This window comes from Hyperoodon ampullatus (genome assembly GCF_949752795.1).
Source record: "Hyperoodon ampullatus genome assembly, chromosome: 8".
NCBI classification, from domain to species: Eukaryota; Metazoa; Chordata; class Mammalia; order Artiodactyla; family Ziphiidae; genus Hyperoodon; species Hyperoodon ampullatus.
Genome location: NC_136921.1, coordinates 35269636 through 35290439, shown reverse-complemented (window position 1 = coordinate 35290439; position 20804 = coordinate 35269636). Strand labels below are relative to the sequence as shown.

The following is a 20804-nucleotide window of genomic DNA, read 5'->3' as shown; positions in this document are numbered from 1 at the left end:
CTGGGTAGATGGTGATACTTAGCAAGGCATAGGAATCCTCGACATGGTGGTGGTGAGGATTGTATTCTGTAAGGTGGAAAACTATCAATATACATCTGAGTGCCTTATAGTATATGAGAATGGGTTCCACTTACATTAATCACTGTAAATAAAATTATGCTTCTATTTTTTTGGTCCACAGCAACATGAAAACAGGTGGATGGATTATCTCCAAATTTTCAAGGCCCACTTACCTCATTTTCAACATAGGCTAAGTGGCATACACACAATCATTCTGGGGCGCTGCTGGGGGTTAGGGGGGCATATGGGGAGAAGGGTACTTCAAAGAGAAAGACAGAAATTTCCATCAGATCAACTGAAATTGAAGCATAGGGAGAGACCTCTTAAGACTGCCACTTCAAAGAGATATACTATACATACTAAAAATGTCATGGACAAAGTGAGCTCAAATAATAGCCTGAATAAAAGTAGAAAAGGGAAGATGCTTCAAACTATTGGTGTTGATTTGCAATGGAGCTGCTTCTTGAATGGGCAGCTCTGTTTTCAGGGTGAGTGACACCAAGGATTTACTTAAAAAATTTTTTTTAGAAGATTGCTTTTCTAGGACAGAGAAGCCAGCCAGCAGTGTTATAACACAACAACAAAAAATTAAGCCCTCTACAATTTCAAAACAATAAACTTCAGAAGCCATTCTTCTTTGGAATGCCAGTTGGTATGCCAGTTGTTCTATCTGTAACAACCTTATACAGAACAACCTAGAGCAAAGACATCATCATTTTTCATTGATATGCAAATTTGATAGATTCTAAATGATCTTCAAGTTTTCGTTTTTTGTACTGGAGGAAAAGAAAGACACATTCCTACCTCTGCCAGGAGATGTGTAACCATGTCGATGTCATTGTAAGTTTTGGTCATCTGCTCCACCCTGTCTGTGCCTAGAACTAAGATAGTTAAAAACAACAGTTTATAGGATATAGAAATAACACAAGGTTTTAAACAGTCATAAGCATTGAAAGATAACAACACAACAAACAACCCGGGCTTTTACAAAAAGCCATTCAGAATAAAAAAATAGGTGAAAAAAGAAAAGGGAAAGAAGTATTTCGTGTGTTAGACACTCAGGAAATAGACCAATTACTACAAACAAAATGTACGTCATACAATAAATTAAGAAAGTATCAAATGAACACAAGGCAGCTACCTCCTGACTGCCTCCTCTTCCCTTGGTAAGACTGGAACTTTGGGGACTTCCCTGGTAATGCAGTGGTTAAGAATCCACCTGCCAATGCAGGGGACATGGGTTCGAGCTCTGGTCCAGGAAGATCCCACATGCCGCAGAGCAACTAAGCCCATGCGCCACAACTACTAAAGCCGGTGCACCTAGAGCCCATTCTCTGCAACAAGAGAAGCCACCGCAGTGAGAAGCCTGTGTACCACAATGAAGAGTAGCCCCCGCTCGCCACAACTAGAGGAAGCCCACGTGCAGCATCGAAGACCCAGTGCAGCCAAAAATAAATAAATAAATTAATTAATTAAAAAAAAAAAAGATTGGAACTTTGGTTCACTCACACTAGAGAATGTGGGACTGGAGAATGAATTGAATCACCAATTGTTTTACATCCTAATCTAAATTAAAGTTATTGAGGGGCGAGTTCATGAGGAGTTATGTATAAAGGAATTTGATTAGAATTCTGTTGTGATTATCTTGAACATCTATGATCACCTGTCATGTGAGCTAATATCAATAAACAAGGAATAGGACTTGTAGGACTTCTTGTAATTCTATTATGAACCATAACACTTTTTAGCTTAATTAAAAATCCTTTTTCTTTATGATAAGCTTCATCATATGTAGGCCTTTGCTATAAATTAAACTGTATACTATAGTATTCCTTGCAAAACTCAAACCCATTATTTCTGGCACTCCATAAATTCAGGAACTGCACTTGACTAATTTAGCTCCAAAGAAAAGAACAGATATGATCCTAATGATTCCACAATCACAATAAGCAATACCTTTTTAAGGTAATGATGCATAATAAAAGAGGGGTCTTTTGACTTTGGAGTGCATTACATGAAACAGACTTGTGTTTGACTTAGACTGATTTTAAAATTAGTTTGCCTTGAAGTGTGAAAAATCAGAGGTTTGAAGCAGAAAAGCTGAATTCACATATTTGAGTGAGCTTGAACAAGTCACTTACCCCTTCTGAGGTTCAGATTCCACATTTATAATATGAAGCTGATAACCTCTCACAAGGTCATTAGGAGGTTCAAATATGATAATCTACTAAGTAGTATTTAGTAAACTGCTAAGTATCATATAACTATTTACAGCTATAAACACAACTGGTATGTATGAAACAGCCCTGATTTAAAATTCTCTGTAAATAATGCACTGAGTTGGCAGCAGAAACTATGATTTAAGTCATCTATACTTTTTTAGTCCCATCTTAACACTTAAGGTTGCTCAAAAGACACCATTAGATAGGTTTTACTTTAATCTGAGCTTTTAATTTTTCTTCTTAGCACCACTGCTTAAAATGAAACTGGGAATTGGGACTTGCCTGGTGGTGCAGTGGTTAAGAATCTGCCTTCCAATGCAGGGGACGCAGGTTTGATCCCTGGGCAGGGAACTAGATCCCATGTGCATGCGCAACTAAGGAGCCCGCTGGCCGCAACTAAGGAGCACATGTGACATAACTATGGAGCCCATGAGCCGCAACTAAGGAGCCTGCCTGCTGCAACTAAGACCCAGCACAACCAAAAAAAAAAATAATAATAAATATTAAAAAATTAAAATTAAAAAATATGAAACTGGGAATTACCCAGAGCTTAATTATTAATGATAGTCTTACTTCTAGTTAAAAGTAAAACAAAGTGCTGGGTTGATAGTGTTAGGAGATAGCTGAAAAAGTTTTAAATTGAAAATAAGAAAACTAAAAACAACAATAACAAAAACAAAAACACTAGAAAGAAACATTTTTACTCCAAAAGAATTTTTATTTACAAGTAGAGAATTTTTACTTATAAGTATAAATTAATCTATAATTTAACCTCAGGGATAAGGGAAATAGGCTTTGGGGCCAGGAATCTTCACAATTTAACTTGGTAGCATAGCAGGAACAAAGGATTAAAAATTAAGGCAGATACTAACAGTGTGTGGTCTCTTCTACTGCTTGTCTCAATAATACACGGGAAAAAAATCAAGTCAATATATCTACACTCTAAGCTACAGAAAACTAGCCAATGGTTGCAAAAACAAATGTAATGCAGGGCAGTGGGTCTCAACTCCAGATTCTAATTTAATTCATTTGGAGGAAGTCCAGGGCACAGGTAGTATATAAAATATGCCAGATGTTCTGATGTGAAGCTAGGGATGAAAACTACTGATCCAGGGTTAACACTCAAAGCAAGAACCAGCAATCCTGGAGACCAGTTAAAAACAGTTTTTATACAACTAATTTAAAAAATACATGACATGGCTTATATTATACGACTGATAAGAGTTGAAGATGAAGTGGCAAATTTAATCTGAAGTCAAACCAGTAAACTAAGGATGTAATAAAATGCTGTGAGGTACCAGTCACACATGATGAAAGGGGAATAGAAAATGAAGGACACAGTAATACAGAAAAGAAATGTTTAGAATAAAATATGTTTTAGTGAGGAGAAACTAAAATATATTTCCCATAAATGCTTACCATCTGTCATAGTCTGACAATTTAAAGCTGAACCTTAAGAAGTTACCTAGTTTAATGATCTCATTTTCTTATATGAGGAACCTTGACTAAGAGGAATTATGTGACATGTCCAAGACAGCAAAGCAAACTATTAGTGGCAAAGCCAATATAATAATAATGAGGTGATAACAACTCCCGTCTCACAAGGTCATAAGAAAAAACTTGGGTCTGCTCCTGCTCAGTGACGGGAATGGGCTCTTTGCACCATGTTGCTGTTTCTACCACAGTCCCACCAAGATCAAAAGGCTTTTATCTGATGAAATATTAGAGTATTTATCTGTGAACACAAGTTATAAAACAACATAGGTACCATTTTTGTTTTTAACGTGTGAGTATATCTATACATGTCTATACACAAGAGAGGTTGGAAGGCTATAAATCAAAATGTTAATAGTGGTTATCTCTGAGTAGGGGTTATGGTTGATCTGTTGTTTTCTGTTCAGTTTTTTGCTAATTTTCCATGAAGAACAAATGTTATCATTGCAATCAAAAAGTAGCAGCTCTTGTTAAGAGGTTTCAAAAAGGAAAAATGAATTTTCAAATGCTTAGATATTTATTACGGCAAAGAAGTTGGATAATGCAACCAGAATTCTCCAATTCTTATGTTTTAAGTGAAACAGTCTATAGACCACCAAGCCCCAAAGGCTGGGCCACCTCAACTGCACCGAGTTGCTCAATTCATAGAGGAACACAAAGGATTCCTCTCTGCAGCCTAATCAGTTCTGCCTTCTCTTCTTTAACACAATACTCCTGATAAAGATAGGCTGCTTGGGATGATTCCAAAAGTACTCAGGGCAAAGCTCCTAAGTATTCTCTTGGCATTTAAGTATTGTGATTAAATGCTTCCAAAGCGATAGACTAATTCTTCACTGTAGTTCTGTAACCAAGAATTCAGGGCCAAGCAGGCTGACTTTATTATAATTCTATGCAATACTATTTTTCCCTCAGTTCTCAGAGGTTAAAATAAAATATGTTAAATGGTACAGAAATTACCAATGCTCCTTGCTTGTTTCCAGACATGAACTTTCTAACTCTCTAAGAACAAATTATATATCAGGGAGAAAATAAACATTTGTACAGAACATTTTTGGTTTCTGAAGGTTGTTAGTTAATGTTCAACATTTTTGTTTAATATTTGGAGAATTTAATATTCCTGAAAAAACATGGGGAGATATATATAAGCACTTCACTAATTCTTACTCTGTTATATCTGCGTAATTTCACATCAACCATCCCCCAATCGTTTTCAAGATGGAAAATGCCAATGTTAATCCATTTTGATATCCCTGTTATTTATATGAGATGGTTCTTGAATAGTTCTCTCATATGTCCTTTTCAAGGTCTAGAGTTTTCGCCACAATTATCTAATTTTTAAAAGACTTCTAATCTTTCATCACTCTCCAGACCTCCCACACCAAAAAACAAAAGCAAAACAACAAAAACCAAAAATGAAACACACAGTTCACATGGCAGAGTAAAAGCTAGAATAGCTCCTGATAACTACAGACAGGTCTTGAGGTTTTAACCCCAAAGAAGTGGTTCTTGCTACTATAATACAGAGAACATTTCTGCAATACAAAAAACTTCCTTCAAAAGAACTGAGGCAGAACAAAAGGGAGGCTGGTGATATATATGGTCTAGGACAGCCTTTCTCAACAGAGTTCCAGCGGAGAATTAAGCCCCATAGATAATGCTTTGAGTGACAATGTTCTCAATTCTCTGACAAATAATACCTACCTAGTACATAATGTAGAGGTGATAAGGTAATTCACTCTACAACAGATGTCTTAGGGCATATGGCTTAATTCTTCTGTGGAACTGGTTGCGAGGAATTATAAATCTGCTAACCTCTACAACTTGACTTATGGTTAATGCTTCCTGAACATTATCTGTTGTATTTCCTTTCTTGCCAGTAAAGGTTAATGACTTTCAAGGGCAGAGTTGAGGAAAAGTGTAACTATCAACCAGAAGTAATAATTTCTACAATCTATTTCTCTGCAAAATTCTACACCCTCCCTAATTCCTTAAATTCTCCAGTTAATGTCACTGTGAAATGGCCATATGGCTTTGGTGACAAAGCTTTAGATCAGTGGTTCTCAAATCTGAGTGTGCACCAGTACCATCAGGAGGACTTGTTAAAACAGACAGGTCCCACCCCCAGAGTTTCTGAATCAGTAGATCCGGGATGGTAGCACAAGGATCTGTGTTTTTAGCAAGTACCAAGTGATATTATATGTAATTAATGATGTGTAATTATTACACATCATTAATTACATATAATATCACTTGGTACTTGTAATTAATGATGCCTTAATTACAACTTATATAACCACCCCCCTTTTTGTTATGCATTAGGAAGTGGTACAGGTGATTCCTTACTCCCAAATAAAAAATGCCCTGAAGGGCAGATCAGGTTTCTATTTTTAGCCTTCACACGAACAAATAAATGGTACTTTCTGTCACAGTGTGATCTGATCGCACTGCTTGCCCCATGTCACTGTGGGGCTCTCTCTCAATAAAATTAAGAAAACCCTGCACGCAAAACATTCTTTGAGTATCTTAAACTTTGTGTGTGTAAGGCAGGGACTAGAAGGGAATTACTTTTTTGGACCCACCCATTGTTTACTTTTAAAATAAAACACTTGAGAGCAATCTCTTTCTGGTTTGGTAGGGGCTTCAAAGAACAACCAGTGTCCTTTTATTCATGTGAGATAGGTTCCCATCCCAAAACCTTGCCCATGTTTCCTTCCAAATTTCTTTATTTTCTTCTCATAGCTCTTTCAGTTTCTTTGTGTTATATAAGAGAGAAAGTGTCTCTGCCTGTGCCGCCTCTTTTTATTAGCTGTTATAATTCATTTTAATGAGCAGGAGTATCTACTGGCATGTGAGGTAAGTCAGGACAAGAAGGGGCTGAAACAGCACCAGGGAGCTGAACCCTAGGATGGCTTGCCAGGGTCTGTAGTAACTATTCTAAACCACAAATCTTGACATCTCAAGGGGATAGAAAACTGTGGAAAAGGGTAAGAGAATGGTTTGTATCATGCTTTTTAAAGTTTTTAAAAAAATTTTTTTTTAAATTTATTTTTGGCTGCGTTGGATCTTCGTTGCTGTGCACAGGCTTTCTCTAGTTGTGGTGAGCTGGGGCTACTCCTCGTTGCGGTGTGCAGGCTTCTCATTGCGGTGGCTTCTCTTGTTGCAGAGCACGGGCTCTAGGTGCACAGGCTTCAGTAGTTGCAGCACGAGGGCTCAGTAGTTGTGGTGCACGGGCTTAGTTGCTCTGTGGCATGTGGGATCTTCCTGGACCAGGGATCGAACCCTTGTCCCCTGCATTGGCAGGAGTCTTAACCACTGTGCCACCAGAGAAGTCCCCGTGATTTTAAAATCTTGGTCAGTTTGCTAAACAAAGTAAATCACTTATCTTTTACAATCATAAGATAGAAATTCATAATGAAGTTTATTTATATTTGAGTGAACTGTTAACCCAAGGAATTGATACCTTTAAAATAACAGTGAAACTAAAGTACAGTACAGAGATAAAGTATCAGTGAACGGATGATGATCCTAGCTTCTTTGCTTCATGATATTAGGTGTATCATATGTAGTTTAGTTTTCAAATTGTTGAAGTGAAAATAGTACCATTAGATGAAAGGAATAGGACACTTTTCCAGATCTTGGAAGTATGGATCTTGTAACATCCTATTAATCTCAAGTTTTAAATTGCTCCCTTGAACACTATGGTTTATTTATGTAAAGTCCTATAAACCAAGTATTTTAGAATCTGTTTACCTTTCATTTCCCAGTCTTTTTATTTAAAATTCATCCTAAAAGTAACTCCATTAAATCATGATCTAAGACATCTTTCTAGCTAGTCTCCCTCACTGTCCCCTCCAGCAGCATATAGGACAAAGAACATGTAAACTAAGGGGCACTTTCTATGCCGCTTTATCAGAATAATGACAAACTAAATTTATCCCGATGAAATTTCAGTTTGAAATTTTCTCACAAATCTAAAAACTCAGGGAACAAAGGGAAATGGAAATAAAAAAGTGTTCCTTTTAAAAAGCATTTTCTAGAAAATCTCAAGCAAATAACTTCTCAAACTATAAAGTTAAGAAAACCTTAAGGGCCTTAATTTAATATTCAGCTACTTAAAAGAATTGTTGAGGACAGAAATACAGTTCTATTTGAGTTCCTAATTCAAGTTTAAACAATGTTTACAATTCTTTTTCTGAGCAGTAAGTAATCTGGTTATAGGAAAGCACCATTAAAAGTTAATGATTACTATGAAAATGAGAATTTCACAACAATCACTCTCCAGCTAGAATCTTTAAAAACACTGAAGCACTCACTGGGAAAATATCTAGGACCTAATGCAATCTCATATCTAATTCAAATGAAAATAATTTTATAAATATATCAATATTGAACTTATAGAATTATTATATATTCTAACAGCTACTATGCATAAAACATCTTTATAGTGAATGAATTTTAAAAAAGTAAGCTCAGCCTGAATGCAGATTTTTGGAATAAGGTCAAAAGCAAAAAAGGTCTCCATACTTGAAAGTTTAAAAAGTGTCCTATTTAATTTTGTCATTTTTAAAGAGTGTGGTGTAAAACAGACTTATTTTCAGGACAAATTTGGCTTACTTTCTCACTGAAATATTCTCCGAATCCTTAAGTAAATGATGAAGATTACTATACAGTGTGCACGTATTTCTCCTCAGCATTATTAAAGCTACTTATGTATCCAAGAACTCCGCTTCTTAATGACTTGACAAGTTCCCGTGACTATGTCAGTTTAGTAGGGTAGATTAGAGTCAAAAAGCTGATGGCTCAAGATATTAAAGTATTAGGATAATAAATGCTGTGAAATATAAAGGGATATTAAATTTTAAATACTTTCACTACTTTTTTTTTTTTTTAAGTTCCCTTTTCTCCACAGTTGGAGGAAAGTATCAAGTAAAAGATGAGAGAAATGGAAACCTCTGAGTATGCTTACAACCCTGGACACTCAGAGTCTTAAGAATGATAAACTTTTTGCATTCAGACATAACACAATTAGAATCATCTCTTCATGTTGTTAAATCAGCTCAAGTTAAAGTAGGTACAAACTGAACAATGGCTAGGGATGTCAAATGTTTTAAAAGTCAACACCAAGATATTCATGATCTTTAGTTCAATGGACAAACTCTAAAATACTCACTCATATAACGGAAAGTCTCTTCAGCAAGGACTGGAGAGAGGGCATCAGATCCATGTCGCTGCTGGCGTGGGGACTGAGTCCAGTCTTGATTTTCATATAGAAAGAGAGAGTCTACTCTTAGCTTATACTGGGGTAGCTGTTCTTCTAGCAGGCCCACCAGCTCGACTTCAGGGAGATCTTCTTTGGAGCACACATCTAAAGAGGAGATTCCATGTAAATGAATCCAATATATTTCAATTTTCTAGGCTACAGAGAAAAATCGGTGAAATTAGTTTTGTCAAAGTAGGATAACCAAAGAAACGTTAGCCAATACCATGTATCCGATGATTTTTATTACTGTATCCTGGTACTACAGTTGGCCTTTCTCTAGGTTTCTTTAATATGAGAACTTCTATAGTAAAAATACTACCATGAATTTTAATTGTATCCTATCTAAAAATATATTGCTTAGGGAATACACCTATGTTTTTAAAGTTTGAAATTTCTTATTTCTTCCTTATCAATATATTTAGTGCTTCTTACAAGAGATCTGATCTCAAATAACTTATATGCTTCGCGGAAAAAAGGCAACACAAAACAACCAGAAGAAAAGGAGTTCAAAAGGAATAAAATTACATGTTCTTTAATAACAGAATTGAACTCTGTGGGAGGATTCTTCAAAATCTGGAAAAATTACATTTTACTACATTCTCACAAAAGCTAGATATAAAAAAAATTAACACTTACTGAAGATGTGATACATTTAAAGTCTTGAATACCTTTCACATCACTACTCGCTCACTTGCACACCTCTAACTCCCCCTGCTTATACTTCTCTGAACACACTTGGGCTTCTCCACCTTCATGTGTTTGCTCCTGGCTTCTTGTTCCAAATGCTGCCCATCATTTAACACCTCCCAAATTTAGCAGTTTACAAAAAAAAAAAAAAGTTATCTCTTTTAATATGCTTAAAATACTACAGCTTAAAATAGAGAAACTACAGGATGTCATATCAACCCTCTCATTTTTAAAAGAGATCTGGTATTTCCTTTGGGGGTGGCATAAAGAAACATGTTCTAACTCTGGCAAAGAACAACAAAGTTCATTTTAAGAAAACATACCTTAAAAGAGTAAATTTCAACTACTTGATTTTAACAATGAGGAGGCTGACATTAATCAAATCAAGTACAAGGAGACTGACAATATCAGACAATCCTATTCACCCAGAAGGACAAGCAGTGGCTTCATAACCACAAAGATGAGGTATATAATCACAGAGATGAGGTACATTTAAAACCTTAAATATGGATCTAAAGAAGCTCCTCTCAACCCTTAGCAGATCTCTTAAATAAGAGATCTGAAAATACATCCAAATAATATTACTATGAATTCTATGCGACTATTCAAATTTTTCCTGCCACAAATATATCACATACAGATTGTCATTATAAATCTGCAGGAAGAGAAGTTGACTATAAAATACATGCAGAGCTAAAAACAGACTCTTAGGCATTCAAGGGTATAATGAAAATGAAGAAAAAAGTAACATTCATTAAAAGAACAACTATTCCCTAGAAATTTTCTTTTAATAAGCAATAATAAAATTCTGTGAAAATTCAAGATTACCGATTCCCTACTTCAAAAAAATAATTTTAAAAGTGAGTACACAATCAAGGTTTAGTAGATTCAAATAACATCCTTAGGAGCAAATCCTATTTGCTTCCATATTATTTTTTCTTTTGTTTTTTTTAAAGATGTTGGGGGTAGGAGTTTATTAATTAATTAATTTATTTTTGCTGTGTTGGGTCTTCATTGCTGTGTGAGGGCTTTCTCTAGTTCTGGCAAGCGGGGGCCACTCTTCATCGCGGTGCATGGGCCTCTCACTATCGCGGCCTCTCTTCTTGCGGAGCACAGGCTCCAGATGCGCAGGCTCAGTACTTGTGGCTCACGGGCCTAGTTGCTCCGCAGCATGTGGGATCCTCCCAGACCAGGGCTCGAACCCGTGTCCCCTGCATTAGCAGGCAGATTCTCAACCACTGTGCCACCAGGGAAGCCCCCATATTTTTGATAATGTACTATTTATTGCTTTCCTGATTGCCCAGTCTTAATATTTTTATCCTCCAAACGTCCCTTCCTTATGCTCACTTCTTTCTAGCCACATTGCCTCCATTTAGGTTCAAGGCCTCCTCTTGCTTCTCTTGAATATGGCCTCAAAAGTGGTCTGTCCTCATTACACTCATATTTTCCTCTACATCTTCGTATCTTTATTAGTTACTCTCCTACACAAAGCGAAGAAAGGCCTGAATTTCATGTAGCCAGAGAAGAAAAACATCACGAACAGTTAAGGGCAATCAAAAGATCCTAAAAGTATCATGCCTACTGGTAGCAGGGTTAAATTAATGCTAGAATAAAGCATACTAGAGTATGGTCTTGTGATATAGAGACTTATATAGCAAAGATTAAAAACAAGCCTCAAAAGAACTGATATCGGGCTTCCCTGGTGGCGCAGTGGTTGAGAGTCTGCCTGCCGATGCAGGGGACACGGGTTTGTGCCCCGGTCCGGGAAGATCCCACATGCCACGGAGCAGCTGGGCCCATGAGCCATGGCCGCTGAGCCTGCGCATCCGGAGCCGGTGCTCCGCAACGGGAGAGGCCACAACAGTGAAAGGCCCGCGTACCACAAAAAAACAAACAAAAAAAACATATTATCAGCAAGTAACTTGAGGACCTGCCAAAATAATAACAGTTTTTCAAATAAGACAAGAAAATTCAGACAACATGACACTCAAACTATTCACTATTTGATAAAAAATTACTAGATATTCAAAGAATAAGCAATTTGTAATCCATTATCAGTTGGAAAATAAACCAATAGAAACAAGCCCAGTAAAGATAAAGATGATAAAATTAGTAAACAGCAATTTAGAAATAGCCATTATTAATATGCTCAAAGATTTAAAAGGAAAACATGAATTTGATGAAAAGAGAAACAGAAAGTATTCCTATATTTATAAAATTCAAATAGAACTAGAGTACAATATCTAAATTTAAAAATTCACTGGATAACATTAACATATTAGACACTATCCAGAAGAAAAGAACAATAGACTTGAAGGCACAGCAATGGAAACTAAAATGAAAAAAGATTAGGAAAAAAACCGGAGTGTCAGTGACTTGCATCACAATAACAATCAGTCTAACACACATGCAACTGGAGTCACTGAAGAGGAGAGAAGAGGGAGCAGCAAGGATATTTGAAGAAATAACAGTCAATATCTTCCAAATTTAATCAAAACTATAAATCCATATTTCAATGAAATTCAGTGACTCTAAGCAGGATAAACACAAAGAAACCCAAAGAGAAAATCTTAAAAGCAGAGAGAGAAAAAAAGGCACATTACATTTGAGGGAACAAAGACAAAAATGATCTCATCAGAAGCAGTGCAAGGTAGATGACAATGGAATGTCATTAAAGTGTATAAAAAAGTCAACTTAGAATTCTGCACCAGTGAAAACACCTTTTAAAAATGGTGAAATAAAGACTTTTCAGACAAGCAAAAAACATTGACTAGTCATTGCCAGCTGACCTATATTCCAAGAAATGTTTAAGTTCTTCAGGCAAAAAGGATATAAGATGGAAAGTTCAATCTACAAAAAGAAATAAAAACTGACAGAAATGGTAAATCTGTGTGGAAATATATAAGCCTTTTATTCTCATAATGTATTTAACTTATAATTGTTTAAAGCAAAACTAATAACAATTAATTATGTATATAACATATGTAAATGTAAAAGGCATGGCAAGAATAATACAATGGCAGGGGGAAATGGAAGAATACTGTGTGTCACTTTATGAAGTAGTATAATGTTATCTGAAGATAGACTGTGATAAATTTAAAAATGCATATTGCAAACTCAGAGCAACCACTGAGAAAAAAGAGAGGTATAGCTACTTAGGTCAATAGTGGAATTAAAATGGAGTCCTAAAAAAAAACAACCAGCAAACGAACAACTCAAAAGAGGAAAGGAATGAGGGGAAAAAAGGAAGAAAGAACTTTTAAATGGAACAAAGAGAAAACAAGTAGGAGTTCAGTAGACTCAACTAAACTGATAATTATATTAAATGTAAATGGTCTAAACATACCAATTAGAAAGTAGAGATTGTCAGACTAGATGAAAAAAAGATCTGACTTTAAACTATCTATAGGAGATGTCCCTTGAATATTCAGATAAGTTAAAAGTAAAAGGATGGAAAATGTTATCATACCAATTCTACAAAAACTCTTTCAAATATAGAGAAGGGAATATTTCACAACTCATTTTTTGAGGCCAGAATTGCCCTAATACCAAAATCAAGCAAAGACATTGCAAAAAAAAGGAGTACAAACCAATGAATGGGAAACACACACACAAACAAACAAAACATTAGTAAATCAAATCCACAATATATAAGAAGGATAATACATCATGACCAAGTAGAGTTTTCCCCAGGAATGCAAAGCTGGTTTAAAATTAAAAAATAAATCAATAGAATTCACCACACCAATGGATTAAAAAAGAAAAACCATCTCAGTAATGGAAAATATGTATTTGACAAAATTCAATACCCATTCATGACAAAAACCTCTCATCCAACTAGGAAGAGAAGGACACTTTCTCAATTTGAAAAAGGGCATTCTCAAAAAACTTCTGGTGAAAGACCGTAACTTCTCTCCTAATATGGGGAATTTGGCAAGGATGTTTGCTCCCACCACTTTTATTCAAAAATATACTGAAATCCTGTCCCATTCAAAGGGCAAGGAAAAGAAATAAAACACATCTAGATTGAAAAGGAATATGTAAAACTGTCTCCATTTGCAGACATTATGGTTTATGTAGCGAATGCTAAGGAATCTACAAGAAAGTTAATAAAACTAAGTTAAGCAAAGTTGCAGAATACAAAGTCAATATATAAAGAATCAATTTCATTTCTACATACTAGTAATAAACAGCTGGAAAATAAAATTAAATAAACAATGTCATTTATAGTAGCAGAAAAAAATTAAAAATTTAGGATTAAATTTAATAAAATATGTGGAAGACCTGTGTAATGAAAACTACAAATACTATTAAGAGAAATTAAAGAAGACCTAAATAAATGGAGAGATATATCATGTTTACGGATTAGAAGACTCAATAGTCTTAAGATGTCAATTCTCTACAAAGTCTATATAATTCCATTCAAAATTCCATTAATCTTTGTTGGCAGAAATTGACAAGCTGGTTTTAAAATTTATATAGAAATGTGAGAGGTCTAGAATGGCCAAAATAATTTTTTAAAAAGAAGAGCAAACTTTGAGAAATTACACTACCTGATTTCAAGATTTACTACAGAGTTACAGTAATCAAAACACTGTGGTATTTATGTAAAGATAGACTTAGGGATTAAAGAAACAGAATGGAGAGTCCAGGAATACATCCACACGTACATAATCAAATGATTTTTCAATGAAATTACCAAGGTAATTCAATAGTGTAACAGATAATATTTTCAACAAATGGTGCAGGAACAATTAAACATTCAACTGGGAAAAAGAAATCTGGACCCTAACTTCATTATATATTCAAAATTAATTACAAAATGGACTGTTGACCTAAATGTAAAAACAAAAACTATAAAACTCTTCAAAGAAAACAAAGGAGAATGTCTTTGTGATCTTGAAGTATGCAAAGATTTCTTAGAAATGACACAAAAAATATGAACTATAAAAGCAAAAATTGATAAACTGGACTCCACCAAAATTTTAAACTTTTGCCCTTCAAAAGACACCATTAAGAAGATGAAAAGGTGAGCCATGGTCTGGGAGAAAATATTTGCACCCCTTTACCTAACAAAGGATTTACACAGAATATATAAAGAATATTTACTACAGTTCAGTAGTAAGACAGATATAAAAATGGGCAAATGATTTACATAGGCAACTCAAAATATCTAGAAATAGCCAATAAGCACATGAAAAGACACTGAACATCATTAGTCATCAGGGAAAAAGAAAGTGAAACCACACAGAGGTACCAGTACACACCTACTAGAATGGTTAAAATCAAAAACACTGACATTATCAAGTGTTGATGTTGTTGTGCAGACATCAGCAAACTATGGCCCACAGGCCATACTGAACCAAACTGTACACTTAAAATGGGTGCATTTTATAGTATCTTAATGCAGGTATCTCAATAAAGCTGAACAAAAAAATGGGAAAAACTTTAGGTTTAGATGGGTTGCAGAATTTTATGGAGTTTTAGAAAAGTAGTAGTGTGTATTTACTGCATGTTATATAACACCTCCAACTGGTTTTGTAGCAGTATCCCATATTTAAACACATTAATACAATTTCAGCAAACAAGTATTCCAACTAAGTGAGATGTCTAGAAATAACTGGACAGGTCAGGTTTTGTGGCCCAGTGAGTTTTAGAACCAAAGTTTAGAAAAAACTTTGGGTGTACAGAGTTTTTAAAATTTAGTCTTGCAGGTAAGGACTTACGGGGCTGTACCTGTTTTTGCATACCCTGTATGTCCTGAGAGCCTCTTATGTGCCAGATACTGTTGTTAGGTGACTGCAGGGCACAGAAACACAAGCAACCCTGTTCTTGCGGAGACAGGAAGATAGGAATAGGAAGACAAGATAAGGGAGATGAGTATGACGCAGTTCCTACTGACCAGGGCTCACACGGTACAGGGAGTCAGATGCAGACAAGGAACAGCACCCAAGGCAGATTTTGATAATGAGATAGGAGACCTGAGGATGGAGAAATTAATTCAGTGGTCTCTGAGGAGACCAGGCTGGAAAGAGGCTGAGTTCCATCATGGTGGGTCTTATATGCATTTTATCCTGTAAGCAACAGCACTTCATTTATTAAACTGGACTCACCAGTGATGCTCTCTGAGTCTCTGTGATTGATATTCATGAGGTTTTCTTCACCCATCGGTGATGTAGAAGTGGCATTCTGGGATTGACTCATGCAAGATCCTTTCTTGTTTTGGTTGAGCAGGACAGCTTTGGTTTGAATCAGAGTAAAGGAAATCCATCAAGCCATTCAATAAAGAAAGGTTCTGGTCAAATGGATATTTTCTTTTAAACAGATTTTTTTTTTTGATGGTCAAATGACATCTGGAGCAATGAGTGCTGTCATGTGATTATCACTCCTTGGATGGTCATGACCTAAAACAAAGAACACATCAAGTGACTTTAGAATTCAGCATGCTCATTAATAACAGCAGTCCAATTACCCAGAACGTCTGTCATTAAGAATGTTTTCCTAATGATACACACACCACATGGATAAATCTAGAAATAATATACTGGATGAAAGGGTCAGACAAAAAAAGCACATAGTTTATGATTCCATTTATATAAAATTTTAGAAAATGTAAACTTACCTATAGTGACAGAAAGCAGATCAGTGGTTGCCTGGGGTTGGGGAGGGATGACCAAAGGGCAGGAGGAAAGTTTGGGGGATGATAAATATGTTCATTATTTTGATTGTGACGATGGTTTCACAAGTATATACATATGTCAAAACTTATCAAATTGTATATTTGAAATATGTGCAATCTAATGTAAATTATAATTCATTAAAGCTGTTTAAAAAATTTAAAGATAATCTACTGTTTAAAGTAAAATAATAATAATATATTGTGGGGTCTATAACATATGCAGAAGGAAAACATATTAAAACAATAGCACAAAGGCCAAAATATCAAAATATCACTCAAAGGTGAACTGTGATAAATTAAAAATATATACTATAAACTCTAAAGCAAACAATAAAATAACTCAGAAATTACAGATATAAACCAACAAAGAAGATGAAACGTAATAATATAAAACAGGGTTTCTCAACCCTGGCACTACTGATATTTGGGTCTGGAAAATAATACTTTGTTGTGTGCATTGTAAGATGTTTAGCAGCATGCCAGTAGAACCCTCTTCCCAGACCCTCTCCCAGTTTTAACAGCCCCCAAATGTTTCCAGACAGTATCAAATGTCCCCTGGGGGGGGCAAAGCTGCCCCCAGTCAAAAACTACTGATATAAAAGATGCTCAACTTCACTTATAATTAAAATAAATAAAAATGTAAAGAAAATATTTTTCATCCATTACATCAGCAAACATTAAGTTTTATTATATTCATTGTTGGAGGGGTACAGAGAATCTACTTATACTGTTGATAAAAGTGCAAATTGATACAAGCTTTTAGGAAGGCTATTTGGCAATGCCTACCAAAGTTTTCAATGCATATACACCATAATTTAACAATTCTACCATTAGGAATTTATATGATGGAGATACAGAGTATGCCAAGATGTAGGCATAAGGATGCCCATACAGTATTTTCTTTTTTTAAAGCATACGTACACAACTGGAATCAAGATATCCATAAAGAAATAGTTTAATAATGGTATATACAAAGGAATATAATGCATTAAATATATGTGTGTACTTTAAAAAACCCAACTGTTGCAATCAAAAAAACTGTTCAATATTAATTATAAACCTAGCTTTATATCAAAAGACAGTCTCTACTAAATAGTGTCTACTTAGCAACATGCAGCTTCTATTTATGGCTAATTCATTCTCATGCCTACTATTTACAGGCATTATAAACATGATGTGTTTTTTTTTTACAAGAGTCACCACCAAGAAATAGAAAAGACCAAAATAAAAGCACTAAAGGAGACTGAAAATGGTCACTGAGGTAGCACAGAGACACACTGTCAGCAACTACTAGGGAAGAGAATTTCAGAGACAGAATGGGTAACAGAATTAAACATTACAGAAAAGTCAAAAAAGATCTTTGGTTTAAAAAAGGTGGTATACAGAGACCATAAAATCAACAGTAACCCTCTAGAAACCAGTTCAATCAAGAGATGAGGCCCAAAGCCAGGCTGTAAGTGATCAGGAAGCAAGATGGTAAGAATGGAGTTTAGTGAGTATACACCAAGATTTGCAACATCCAGGCTTTCATGAATTTCCGTGGACAAGTAAAATTTCAAAAACTTCTGTGGTTATTGGCATAGGGTTGCTGTTTTTATACTTCATAAATGAAAAAAAAATGTATAAGGAAAAACACATAATAAACAACATTCCTTCCCAGAAAAGTTTATAATTTTATGTTGACATAAAAATTTTCCTATATTTGAATTCAGAAAAATTTTATAAATTTTTAAAATTCTATTTTATATAAACAGTTATTTTCTTGAAACATGTTTGTCAATATAGCAATCTGTACTAGCCAGTGCAACATGAAGTAAAGCTCAAAAGTATTTGTTTAGGTACTTTGATTTTAATTCCAGTTGTCAAAAATTCATTTTCACATCCAAGATCAGTCTACTGTGTGCAATTAAATTCTTCCCCATGTGCAATCTTATTGTCCAAACTGCCACTCCCAAATTAACCACTGAAAGGGCAATGGAACGAAAATGCATCAAACCAGTAAAGATTTGCCCACCCCCACCCAGTGAGGTTGGGAGGAGGCCATTATTGAGCCTACCAGAGTGGTTAAGAACATGGAGTCTGAACTCCAGCTCTACTACTAGTTGCATGACCTTGAATAAGTTACTTAACCTTGTTTCTTCATTTGTAAAATGGGCTTAATAACATGGTCTACTTTATGGGGTTACTATGGGGATTAACTGAGTTATGAGAGGATAACAGTAGCACCTACCTCAGATCGTCACTGGGGAAATTACATGAGTTAATACATGTAAAGCTCTCAGAACAATACCTTAGAATACAGTAAATACTATGTAAATATTAGTTATTATTATTTCTACCACCACCAAATAGTACAATTTTATCATTATCATTATTATTATTGTACCTTACACAAACTTGGGCACACTGTAAACCCTACTGTTGACTGCTAATACAATCTGCTTGCAACCTAAGAAGTCACATTTACTTCCTGCCCTCTGATGAGTGATGTTGGTTTGTGCCCTTAATCATTTTCTTTCTACCTCTGTGATTCATGAACAAACTGAAAGCTTGCAGAGTCAGAGTTCTAAATGTAGTAGAAACTAAACTTTGGCAAGCACAAGCAACACATATTCAGTGCGTTTCCTAGTTTGTACACACTTATTCTTAGTAACTCCTTGAGTATCATCTACTTGCTATGCTGGATCTTTATTCACTCTTTTTAGGAACAACTTCACGGCTTTTTTTTAATAAAACAGTCAACCAAGCATGCGTTATTTAACAAGAAGCCAGCCTTTGTAATTCTTGCACATTTAGGAAAAAATAAAGTAAACCAGCTAAGTGACTTATTTTAATGAGAATGAGACTTAAAAAGAACAAACAAAACATGTCATTGATATAAACATTGCTGGCAGAATACAACATGCTGATGACTTAGTTTAGCCTAGCCATGGAAACTAAAATGGTCAACAGTGAGGGCCTAAATATAGGCCCTGTGCCTTAAAAAAATCTTGCTACTTCCTTAAAACGGGATACTCTGGCCAAAACAGACTTATAGAAAAGGCTAAAACAGTTCAGGACACTTCACTTTGACGAGAGTGCAGAGCCTAGAAATACAGTAAATATAATGATGTGACAAACATTTAAATTGGAAAAATATATTTAAAATTTTTATTGTACAAATAATACTTTGGGGATTAATTTAAAATACATGTTGGCTGCTGATCTGAATGCAGAAATGGGAACAGTGCCAATCACCAACTCCAGCAGCAGCTCTTGTAGACACTGTCAACCTTCACCCAGACAAAAGATAAACTGTATAATTTAAAACATAAAATAAATGGACCATGTTTCCTATATTAAATAATGGATTTTCACCAAAGACAGAGACTCACTAATTTTTAATGTATCTGGCTACATCAAAGATAAAATTTACAAAAAATACACAATAATTTTAAAATCAGATATTGGACCACCAAAAAAAAAAAAAAAAAGACTATACAATGGCTTCAGTGCTAAAAGCTGAAAAAAAGGGTGGCAGGGGGTGTCACCCCCGAAATCCAACCTGGATAGTGAGCAGCAGATCTTACAAAGGCAGAGCCCACACACCAACACCAAGGCCAGCTTCGTGGGTGAGCCACAGTACACTACATTCCAGCACAGCTACTCTACCAGCAACTGTAAAGTTCACCCTGAGGGGCTATTTGGTCCTAGCAAATATTTGATCCCTCTTTTTTTGTATCATTCAATTTAATGACAAGTAGATTTTTCAGAATATAAAATACATGGAGGCAGCTCTACTTACAAGCAGGACAAATTCCAAAAGTCTGTTAAAGCTGTTAGTCTAAAAGAAATCTGTTAGTCTAAAAGTCCAAAACCATGAGTGAAATTTAGGTTTATGGGGCCTCCCTGGTGGCGCAGTGGTTGAGAGTCCGCCTGCCGATGCAGGGGATACGGGTTCGTGCCCCGGTCTGGGAGGATCCCATATGCCGCGGAGCGGCTGGGCCCGTGAGCCATGGCTGCTGAGCCTGCGCATCCGGAGCCTGTGCTCCGCAACGGGAGAGGCCACAACAGTGAGAGGCCCGCGTACCACAAAAAAAAAAAAAAAAAAAAAGAAAAAAAAAAAGAAATTTAGGTTTATGGGGTCTGCATTTCCTCCGAGCTGGTATATTTTTGGCATTAAAAAAAATAAGTGTCCTGTTTTGTTTACAATGAACATTTACTGAGGCAGGCAACCCCTCCCTGCCACAATCTCCACCAACAGAAGGGAGGCAACCTCTGGCAGCTAAGGAATCCACACCAGAGTTTCACCTGCAGATTAGAAAAGGCCTTGAACCCATGGTGCGTCTGTGGCTTTTGATAAGTTTCCACAGCACCACTTTCACTCACCATGCTCAGCCTTTAAGTTCTTGAACTACAACTT

The 20804-nt window shown here is 35.6% G+C and overlaps 1 protein-coding gene across 1 annotated transcript in view; it reads right to left on the bottom strand.

Moving 5' to 3' along the window:
• TRAK2 (trafficking kinesin protein 2) overlaps nucleotides 1-15927 on the bottom strand; it is a gene marked incomplete at both ends in the record, with an annotated part of 36310 nt that extends 20383 nt beyond the window's left edge. The window contains 3 exons of the mRNA XM_079710396.1: nucleotides 865-941; nucleotides 8947-9141; nucleotides 15837-15927. Coding sequence (XP_079566522.1) covers nucleotides 865-941; nucleotides 8947-9141; nucleotides 15837-15927 — 363 coding nt within the window. The remainder of the gene's footprint in view (nucleotides 1-864; nucleotides 942-8946; nucleotides 9142-15836) is intronic.
• Between the last annotated feature and the right edge of the window lie 4877 nt (nucleotides 15928-20804).